The sequence below is a fragment of the Myotis lucifugus genome, unplaced genomic scaffold (assembly GCF_000147115.1).
Source record: "Myotis lucifugus unplaced genomic scaffold, Myoluc2.0 scaffold_647, whole genome shotgun sequence".
NCBI lineage: Eukaryota > Metazoa > Chordata > Mammalia > Chiroptera > Vespertilionidae > Myotis > Myotis lucifugus.
The window spans coordinates 75,599-86,434 of record NW_005871695.1 but is presented as its reverse complement, the minus strand read 5'-3'; the positions used below and the strand labels follow the sequence as shown (position 1 = coordinate 86,434).

At 53.7% G+C, this 10,836-nt stretch overlaps 1 protein-coding gene across 1 annotated transcript in view; it reads right to left on the bottom strand.

Annotated features, from left to right (window-relative positions):
- PRSS12 (serine protease 12) overlaps positions 1–3,072 on the bottom strand; it is a 49,812-nt gene extending 46,740 nt beyond the window's left edge. The window contains exons 1-2 of the mRNA XM_023746267.1: positions 3,024–3,072; positions 1,786–1,924 (exon numbers count right to left, since the gene is read on the bottom strand). Of these exons, the coding sequence (XP_023602035.1) occupies positions 1,786–1,924; positions 3,024–3,072 (188 nt within the window). The remainder of the gene's footprint in view (positions 1–1,785; positions 1,925–3,023) is intronic.
- Positions 3,073–10,836: the final 7,764 nt, after the last annotated feature.

The following is a 10,836-nucleotide window of genomic DNA, read 5'->3' as shown; positions in this document are numbered from 1 at the left end:
TGGTTAAGGGCCCACTTCATCCGGTTCTTTTAGGAGGTGCCACCGAGCCAACTAGGAAGCCAGACCCTTCTAACCTGGTAGGGTTAGCTTGGTGGTTGGGGTCTGTCGGATCAAGATGGAGCAAGAATGAGCCAGGACACACCCTGTAGCCCTCGCACGTTCCTCCTCGGCTGGCCAACCTCCTGTGTCCCTCTCCGCCCTTGATCATGCACCAGTGGGGTCCCTTGGCCTGGCTGCGTCCTCTCGCAATCTAGGACCCCTTGGAGCAGTGGTTCTCAACCTGTGGGTCGTGACCCCTTTGGCGGTCGAATGACCCTTTCACAGGGGTCGCCTAAGACCATCCTGCATATCAGATATTTACACTACGATTTATAACAGTAGCAACATTACAGTTATGAATGTAAATAATTTTATGGTTGGGTCACAACATGAGGAACTGTATTTAAAGGGCCAGAAGGTTGAGAACCACTGCTTGGGGGATGTTAGAGAGCTGGTTTTGGCCCAATCTCTCAGACCAGGTCGAGGGACCCCACTGGTGCACGAATTCGTGCACCAGACCGCTAGTGTGTGTGTGTGTGTGTGTGTGTGTGTGTGTGTGTATTTATTTTTTTATAGACTTCAGAGAGGAAGGAGGGGCAGAGAGAGAGAGAAACATCAATGCTGAGAGAGAATCATGGATTGGCTGCCTCCTGCACTCCCCTACTGGGGATTGAGCCCGCAGCCTGGACATGTGCCCTGCTGGGGAATTGACCTGTGACCTCCTGGTTCAACCACTGAGCCACACTGGCAGGCTAAAGATGCTTTGTAAAGATCTCTGGTCAAAAAGGCCAAGAAAAACATAGGGCATGTGACCTTAGAAAAAAGAAATCAGACACAAAAACAGAACAATAGGAATAACAACAAAAATAAAACTTTTGCTCCAAAATGGAGTCCCCGCTCCTGGCGAGACCCTCGGCTAAGGCATGGAGGCCTGGGCAGGGCGCTGGGCGCTGGGCCACTTTAGTGAGGTCCCAGGGCTGCGGGGAGCGGGCAGATCCTCGCGGGGCCCATGTCACCCAACCATCAGGGACGAGAGCACAGGTGAAGGTCATCTCTTTCTCACACAGCACGAAGCTTGGGGGCTTAAGGGAGTTCAGAGCAAGTGGCAGCAACCAGGGCGACCCGCCTCTGAGGAATTCCCGTTCTTAGAACCAAAGTCCTCGCTTCCTAGGACTAAACAACTATCTGCTGAAAGAGAGAGACCAAGAAGCGCTTTCACTCCTGACCAAGGACAGGCCCAGCCGTGGCCAGTGGGGGAGTGCCGTGGCCAGCGGGGGAGTGCCGTGGCCAGTGGGGGAGTGATGTGGCTACCAGGGAGTGCCGTGGCCAGCTGGGGAGTAATGTGGCCAGCGGGGGAGTGATGTGGCCAGCGGGAGAGTTCTGTGGCCAGCGGGGAGTGCCGTGGCCAGCGGGGAGTGCCGTGGCCAGCGGGGGAGTGCCGTGGCCAGCGGGGGAGTGATGTGGCCAGCGGGGGAGTGCCGTGGCCAGCGGGGGAGTGATGTGGCCAGCGGGGGAGTGCCGTGGCCAGCGCGGGAGTGCCGTGGCCAGTGGGGGAGTGATGTGGCCAGCGGGGGAATGCCGTGGGCACACAGAGTATGTGAGGGCGAGAGCTCCCTGCCACCCGGCCCTTCTCAGCAACTGTGCTGAGGAGAGTGGGATGAGGAAGGAGGACAAACCTTCCCACAAGCACCACGGTGCCCACTCGCTCCCGGTCATGTGCCCAGCCCGGCGAGGTCACGGACTCACCCCAGCTGCAGCTGGTGACAGACGACCGCAGCGTCCGTGTCGTCCCAGTGGCTGCTGCAGACTGCGCCCCACGTGCCGTTGGCGTACACCTCCACTGTGCCTTCCACCCGGTCAGCGCCGCCACGAAGCCGGACGGCCCCTGCAGCGGGAAGAACCCCGAGCCATTCAATGCAGTGACCGTGTGGACGCCCAGCATCCCCATCAGCACCCCTTCTTCTCCGCGATCACAGGGACCGGCCCCCCGGCTCAGGCTTCTGCCCTTACAGGAGGGTCAGCAGGGGCGGGTGGGTTTTAGTTTGTTTTGTGTTGGTAATTACCATCCGCATGTCAGTGCGAATTATACGGAGCTTGTGTCTGGGCAAACAGAAGTCCAGTTGGAACTCCGAAAGAGGAGAAGTTCTCATCACTCGTAGAACCCTCCTGCCTTCCCGTGCGCCCTGAGCCATGAACCCAGTGCTCTGCCCGGCCCTCCGCTCCCGGGCGGGGCACAGCCCTTCTCCCTGCCTCCTCCTCCTCCACCAGAAGGAGGAAGAGCTTTTCCCCCTTTAGTCTCAGGCAGCTCGACCTAAAGATCATGCAGTCGTCCCCAACCCTGTGTGTGGGGACAGTGGCCACTGTCAGCCTCAGGGGCCGTCGCTGGGTGGGGTGGCTGGTGTGCTTCCCCCCAGAGCACCCCACTCTCTGCTCTAGAGGCCACAGTTTGCCTCACTCTCTTCCGTCTTTAAAGGAGCGGAAATGTAAGTGAGTTTCATCCATTCAGTGTGGGCCAAGCGAGGCCTGTACTTCTCTTCGCGTTGGTCCTGGCGGACGGCAGGTGCTCAGGAGAGCAACTGGGACATTGACATGAGAATCGCACTCAGACAACTGCGGGAATTTCACCAAATCCTGTGACAAGCCTCCTAGAAAGGCCTTCATTTCAAAGGTAAGGAAATGAAGAGATTAAATCCCACCCACAATCCTGGCATGTTTTGCATATGTCCAAGTTATTACGTGTGGATTTAAAATGATTTTCCAAAAACATCAGGTTCACCAACGACCCGTTCATTCCGCTTGCTCCAGCCTCGTCACCGACCACCATCGCCTCCCGCCAGCATCCCTGAGCACGGAACGAAGAGACACATCCAGTTCCTCCTGACAACACACTCACTCCACGCACACGGAAGGCGGCGATCCAAGGAGACGAGCGTCGCGGCCACGCCTGACTGCGGGGCCCGGGGCCGGTCCACCTGGTGGGTAACCTGCCACGGTCACACCCCGACCCCAGTTCAGGCTGAGCAGGGGGGCCATCCCTGCGTGTGAGCTCTCTGGAGAGCTCTGATGAGCTGCAATGTGTTTTAATCACACGATCTCGCCTACAAAGACCCACGCAGGCCACGGCAGCACGCACACCACACATGCCAGCAGCTTGTTTCATTCCAAGGACTCCATCTGCTCACCTCAAGCAGACAAGTGAGAGAGATATTTAACCTATTGTCTCTGTTAACCCAACACACCGCCACTGAATCACGCATGTCAAGGCCGGAAGGAAGGTCTGGTCGTGACAACAAACTGGAACTCTTACGCAGGTGAGATAACCACAGTGCACGGTAAACCAGCGCCCAGATCGCCACGCGGCTGGCAGGAGAAAGGGTGCACGCGGCTGGCAGGGGGAAGGGTGCACGCATGCCACCTAAGGGTCAGGGCAGCCAGGGGCGGGAAGGAGGACTGCATCACATGTATGGTCGCCACGCATGGGTCTAAGGCAGAGGAGTGCTGCCAGCCTCCGGCCATTTCGCCCGCACTTCTCAGCGGCTGTGCAGGTGCCGAGAGCCGGGCCCGCGCTGAGCTGCACCTGCTGAGGGCAGGACACTTGCAGCCTCACCTGCCTCCCTTCAACCAGGGATCACAGTGCGACAGCTCTGCAACGCACCTGCTGTCAGTGACTAACACACTCTCCTTCAGAACCCACCCAGTGTCACACCCCAGTGCCACACCCCCAGTGTCACACCCCCAGCGCCACACCCCCAGCGTCACACCCCAATGTCACACCCCAGCGCCACGCCCCCAGCACCACGCACATCCCCAGCGCCAACATCCCCAGCACCAACCATCCCCAGAGACACATCCCCAATGCACACCCCTTCCCAGAAGCGCCACATCCCCAGTGCCTATATCCCTACACCACATGCCCAGTGCCAACATCCCCAGCGCCACATCCTCAGCGCCACATTCCCAATGCACACGTGCCCCGCACAGTTCACCCTTTCCTCGTGCGTGGCCACAGAAATTTCTAACGTATTCTGAGAGATCTACCTGGGACTCAGAGGATTCCTTAATGGTATGTAATTCCATGAGGTTCCCAATTCTTCTAACAATTTTTTGAAAGAGTTTTGTTGTTTTTTTAATCAGTATAGTCCCGGCCTGATTAAAAGCCAGGTTGATTAAAGCATCTTCCCATACAACAAAAAGACTGTGGGTTCAATTCCCAAGTCAGGACCCAGACCTCGGTTGTAGGTTTGACCCCCCAGCCTGAGCATGTGTGGGAGGCAACCAATCATTGGCTCTATCTATCTATCTATCTATCTATCTATCTATCTATGTATATAAAAGCCTAAGCGACCTTCCAACTCTTTGACTGATAGCTATGATGTGCAATGACCACCAGGGGGCAAACGCTCAATGCACAGGCATAGAAACATGGAACAGACTGATGAATCTCAGAGGGAAAGGGGGAGAGGGGAGGGTGGGAAGAGATTATCTTATAGGCATACTAGAGGGCCGGTGCACGAATGCACCGGTGGGGTCCTCAGTCTGGCCTGAGGGGATTGGACAGAACCTGGCAGTCTGACATCCCCCGAGGAGTCCCGGATTGCAAGAGGGTGCAGGCCAGGCTGAGGGACCCTACCGGTGCACGAATCTGTGCACTGGGCCTCTAGTATGTGTGTGTGTGTGTGTGTGTGTTTATTTATTTTCCTCTCTCTTTTTCTCTCTAAAATCAATAAAAAAATGTCTTTGAGTGAGGATTAACAACAAAATAAGTATAATAATATGATAAAAGTATGAACACACCATTTATACTGTATATATTTAAGGTAGGTGGTAGTTTTTTATTTGTTTTTGGTTTCACTTTGTCCTCACTTCATTTATCCTCTTGAAATGGCTGAGGTGACTGTCACCTCCACATAAGAAACATTCGAACCTGTGAAAAATGAGTGTGAGTTGATTTGAGCCAAACTGTCAACAACTGGCAGGAAGCAGACTCTCAAGGGATTGAGATAATGCTCCGGAGAATGGCGGTTTTTCACCTTGTTTGATGCATTGCAATCTAAATAGGAGATGTAAGTGGGTCACATAACATCCATTGCTGATAGATTAGGGAGGCGGGAGAAAGCCAAGGGGGGAACCTCTGGGATTGGATAGAGTAAAATGATAGACACCTGCTTCTTTTACTCAGGTGGGTGCAGGGTAGTTAACAGTCAGCAATTAACTCAATAGCAATGAGGGGCTCTGTGGTCTCTGCAGAGGGGTGCCTGTGCTTGGAGGGGCCCGGGAAAAGGAATATGACTTTGACCTTCCAGTGCTATGCTATGTTATGGCAGGTGCACAAAGACCACAGACAGGCTCCGTTACGGTCGAGATGAACCTTTGTCAGGAAGATACTGGCCTAGAACATGACTATGCACCATAAACTGCTTTTACTTTAAAAAAACGTTTTCCTTTCAGACCCTCCTTTGCAGTTGCTTTAGTTCTGAGTTTGCAGGCCTCCCCCAAGTTGTCAGGTTAGCACGTAGCCCCTTTTCCCCACATGATGGAGGCCGTCAACACCGTCATTCGTCTCCCTCAGCTGACTGTGGAGGACCCAGTCACCGAGCAGCTGCGGAGCCCTGGGCCCTGTCCCCTGGAGCCCCTGCGCCTGCTCCCGGCTCCAAACTCCGCGGAGAGCCTGCGATGCCACAAGCACCTGCTCCTGCTGCGGGTATCGGCCACCTCACACCTCACGCCGTGTCGCGCTCACCATGCTGCGTGAAGTATGACCGCCATCCGCCAGCTCCCTGGGAACCATCAGCCGGCAGGAGCAGGGACAGCCAGTGTGTGCGGGACACACCGGAGAAGGCTGCCTGGCTCTCCGCGCCGGAGGCTGGTCCTCCAGGGGGCGCTGCTGTGCCCCGTGAGCTGCACAGCTGTTAGGCACACATGTCTGCAGGAATCTGTAAATGCACAACTACAAGGTAAAGGGGTCGTACCCTTCGCTCCCTGGAAATAATGGGAAACGATAAAGCAACCCAGCAGGATCACGCCTGGTGAACAACAAAATTCCTCAATAAATTCTAGACCAGTAGCTTTTGTTTGGCAAATGTTGCTCAATTGTCACCATTTCTTATTGTCAGAACTGGAGCCCCTGCTCGCTCCCGCTCACTCCCGCTCGCCCCTGCAGCTGCGCACCGGCCGCGCTCCCAGCCTCGGCCCAGGCCTCTGGACCACACCCAGCGAGCCAGGCCTGCGCTGCCTTACGTCTCTCGAGTGCACTGGGTGGATCACTTCTCTTCTAACTGCTCCCATCTTTAAAACGTGCACCGATAATAATTTAAAATCTGAAGTCTCAAGCGGGGGTTGTGGGTCCACAGTGACAGGCACAGTCAACATACAGACCCAACCAGGGAGGGCAGAAGCTGGACCGTGGCAGCTCCGCGTGACGGCAAGAGCGCTGAGCTCACGGGAGGAACCGGTGCAAAGGCCACAGGCCGTGTGCTGTGCCAGTCGGCTGGGGGTGCAGTCGCTGAGGTGACACACGTCCAGGTCCCAGGATGCTCGGAATTCTGCCACCTTCACTGTCTGCCAGACGTGGAATTCACTGTCCTTTACCGTCATTTTCCTTCCATGGAGATGTACCTCCAGGCTTATAAAGCAAAGGGAACATAAATGCTTCATGTTACAGAAATGTGCTTTATGGGCAACTTGGCTGAAGAACGGGAATTCCTGAACAGAAAGGCACTGCAGGGGGACTCCCCTTACCACGGCCCCCCTCCATCGATGCAGGTGGCCCAGAGAGGAACAGGGCCAGAACAATGCCCCTCACGGGCTCACGGGGTCTCAGTTCTTCAGGCGACTGTGACGGCTTGAATACTGTCCCCCAAAAGCTGCCGACGTCCTGGCACTGGGACCTACGAGCGAACGTGACCTCATCTGGAAGCAGGGTCTTCGCAGGTGGTCATTTACGATGAGGTCACCGGGACGGGCTCTGACCCGGTGTGACCAAGGTCTGCAGGAAGGGGACACACGCAGGGGAGAGCGCCCTCTGACACTGGAGCCGGGGGAGGGGGGGAAGAGCCCGGCACAGAGCCTGCCGGGGCCATGGGAAGCCTGGCTCGGCAGCCACCTTCGTCCTGGGCTCCGAGTGTCCAGAACTGTGAACAGAACGTTCCTGCTGGGTAAGCCACTCAGTCTGTGGGGCTCAGTATAGCAGCCCAAGTACCCAGCCGTCATGGTACCCCCTCCTGGGCAACCCACCCCTCACCCTCCAGATTCCGGGGGCCTGCAAGAACCAGGAGAGAAACCACGGGCGGCTCAGCCGTCCTGTTCCCCGGATCCAGCTCCCTCCAAAGTCAGCCGGAGGGAAAGACGTGCCTGTGTAGTGACCTTCTTAAGATGCGCTTACAGAACAGCACTGGCTCCCTGGAAGAGGAAGAAAAAAGCGGCAAAAACAAAGGCCCACCTCCATACTGTTTTCTGAATAGAATTAATAATAAATATCTTTAGTCTTTTAAAATCACAGTTTGACAAATGAGTAAAAGAATTTAACATTATCACACATTGTCCTTTCTCATCTATCACTGAACTTCACGGAGGCACAAAATAATTAATTTTAGGCATTTTCATCGTCCTGATGGAATCAGAGAAAATGCTGGTGACATCAAGCTATTATCCCGATCCTTGATAAAAGCACATGTCAAACTGAAAGTGATAGAGAAATTTCCGTTTATGGACTATTAAGAAAACACCTATTACATGCTGAACAATTTAATACACATATTTGACAAATGAATTAAACCTAAACTATGTCTTATACCAAAAGCAACACTGGGAAAATATGCTAAATGGTCATTTCCTATATTAATTATGAAATATACAAAAAATTCACATTGCCTAAGAACAACTGAATCGGGGGGCTGTTAGCTGGATGTTTCAAGTTCAGTCGGGGCGGCCAGGTTAGTTTTGATGTTGTTTGTTCCTACAGCCCACCGGACAGTGCCAAGGTATAATTTTTGTCTATGATTAAATTTCCCCATAACTGAAACCTGTTCAAGCACGGCGAAATAGATTTATTATAATCACGCCACATCAAAACGAAATAAAATTACTTTTAGCACACGGAGCAGTCCCCTGAGCCGAGACCCCACTGGACTGCATCTGCCTCTATCAGTTCCCGTCGATAATTCATTCTAACTGCCATGTATTATTCATGCAGGTCCCGTCAGTACTGAGAGGAGTCGGAAGTGCTCTAGCTCAGAAGGAGAATGCATACTCTGCATAGCAATTCTACCCACTTACACTGGCTTATCAGAAGCTTATGAATCTTATCACTTATTCTTCGGTTTAAAACATTATACAGTATTATGCAAAAGAAGGAGATGCTCCACATTGTTCAGTTAGGTTATACTCACAATAGCTGCCTGTGCCACCCTAGCAGAAAATGTCACAAACTGCCTGTCTGAACTGCTCACACATGAGCAAATGGCATGCGTGTCACCATTCTACTGTCCGTCACTGGGTGATGACATCACACGCTCCTGTCTCCCAGAGGAGCTGTCACAGGAAAGGTAACGAAAATGCTCAGGGTCCTACTGACACTCGGCCAACCTGTGGGCGTCCGCAGCCAGAGGACCGGCGGTTCCTCGGTCAGCCCTGTAGATTCTGCTCCCACTGTGAACGCGGCAGACACTTAGTGACTCTATCCTTGCCTTGTTACAAGAGTCAGCGGTTGCCACTCTGTGATCCTCACTAAAAGTATTGAGGCTGAATGTCCATGCGTGGCTTGTAGGAGGAAAAACTCGCATCACCTAGTGCTTTGCATACAATAATTCTTATTGGTACTGTGCTAATTGGAGGAGGAGGGGGAGGAAGATACCACACTGGAAAAGTAAGATGCTAACGAGGCTACACACTTCCTGGCTTTCAAGCGTACATTTCTATGACACGTGACCTGTACAGTACATCCTGTGCTCACCACCCAAAGTCAGATCACCTTCCATCACCATATATTTGGCCCCCTTTACTACCTCCCCCACCCCGCTTCCCTCCTGTAACCCCCATAACTGTTGTCTGTGTCTATGAGTTTCCATTTTATAGCCCTCGTATGAGTGAAATCATCTGGTTCTTATCTTTCTCTGGCTTATTTCACTTAGCAGGATATTTTTACGGTCCATCCATGTTGCTATAAATGGCAGTATTTCACCTTTTTTTTTTATATATAGCTGAGTAGTGTTGCACTGTATATATGTACCACATCTTCTTACCCAATCATCTATCGCAGGGCACTTTGGTTGTTTCCATGTCTTGGCCACCGCGAATAATGTTGCGATGAACATAGGAGGGAATATATATTTGCAAATAAACGTTTTTGAGTTTTCCAGGTAGATATCCAGAAGAGGGATTGCTGGATCATATGCTAATTCCATTCTTAATTTTATGAGGAACCAGCATACTGTTTTCCACGGTGGTTGTACCAGTTGACATTCCCACCAGCAGTGAATGAGGTTCCTTTTCCTCCACACCCTCTCCAACACTTGTTATTGCTTGTCTAGTTGGTGATGGCCGCTCTAACAGGTGTGAGGTGGTATCCCTGTAGCTTTGATTTGCATTTTTCTAACAGCTAGTGAGGTTGAGTATCTTCTCATATACTGTTGGCCATCTGTATGTCTTCTAGAGGCAGCTGCCTGTTCAGGTCCTCTACCCATGTTTAATGGGCTTGCGTGTTGAGTTGTATGAGTTCCTTACGATGAGAGCACTATCAGGTGCTGAGCCTGTCTCAGCCTCAGGCATCGGCCGCCTCCGGCCGGGATCCACGTTCGCTGTCACGGAGAGGACCCCCGGCCGCAGGGAAGCGAGCTGCCCGCCTGCCATGGCAGGGGAGGAGAGTGACTTCCCTTCCTTGTGGGGGCCTCACTGCTGGTGGCTCCCCCTGTAGACGTGGGCACACACCTGGCTCCCGCTATGAACCGCACCCTGTGAACCAGGCTGCCGTCACCTCACACCAGTCAAGTGGACACCGCGGTGCTGTCTAGCCCACACACAGCCAACATGCCTGACCCTCACCCAGCAGGCCACAGAATGGGGGACCCTATCGGCCCCCTGACCACCACTGTGCGTGTATTCAGGAGGCTCCGGTGCCTCCGGGGTTTCCCTGAATGTAAGGGGCGGGGGTCTTCAGCATCTAAAGCACCTTGACTGAGCGGGTCCAGGGATCACGCAGGTGGGGCCGCAGAGGGCGAGGGCCCAGGTGTGTGCGTCATCACAGGCCCCGGTGCCTCCCAGGCCAGGCTCACGGTGAGAGCTGCTCCCGGGGCTGCTGCGGGTCTCCGTTCCCCCGGGGACCCTTGAGTACTAACTGGCAAGCTTCCCTCAACCAGGGCCCAGGCATCACCTTTCTCCTTCTCAGACATTCCTGCCCCTGGAGCGCCCGGCCCTGCCCAGCTCACCTGGGATCCCTGCTGCCCCTCCAGCTAGGCCTCAGCCAGCTCTCCGCCCCGCCCCCGGGGCTGCTTCCTCTTCCCCCTGACGCCACTGGAGCTGTGGCTCTGCCTCCAACTCACTTCTTAGAGGTGAGATCTCATTACTACAAATTTCTTTCCTTTTGTCCTAGTTGTTTTTTGTAAAAAAGGAAAGGAAGACAATCCTGGATATTTGTAAATCATAAGAGGCTAGAAATCTTATAACCTGGACCGAACACAGTTCCCTTCCTCCTTCCTTTCATTCCAGTTAATCCTGAGGCTCCAAAAGGAGGCCTTCAGGCCACACGGGCTCCGCTGCATGATTATGTAACTGAAGGGAGAGAGCAAAGGGACCAGGGGCAGA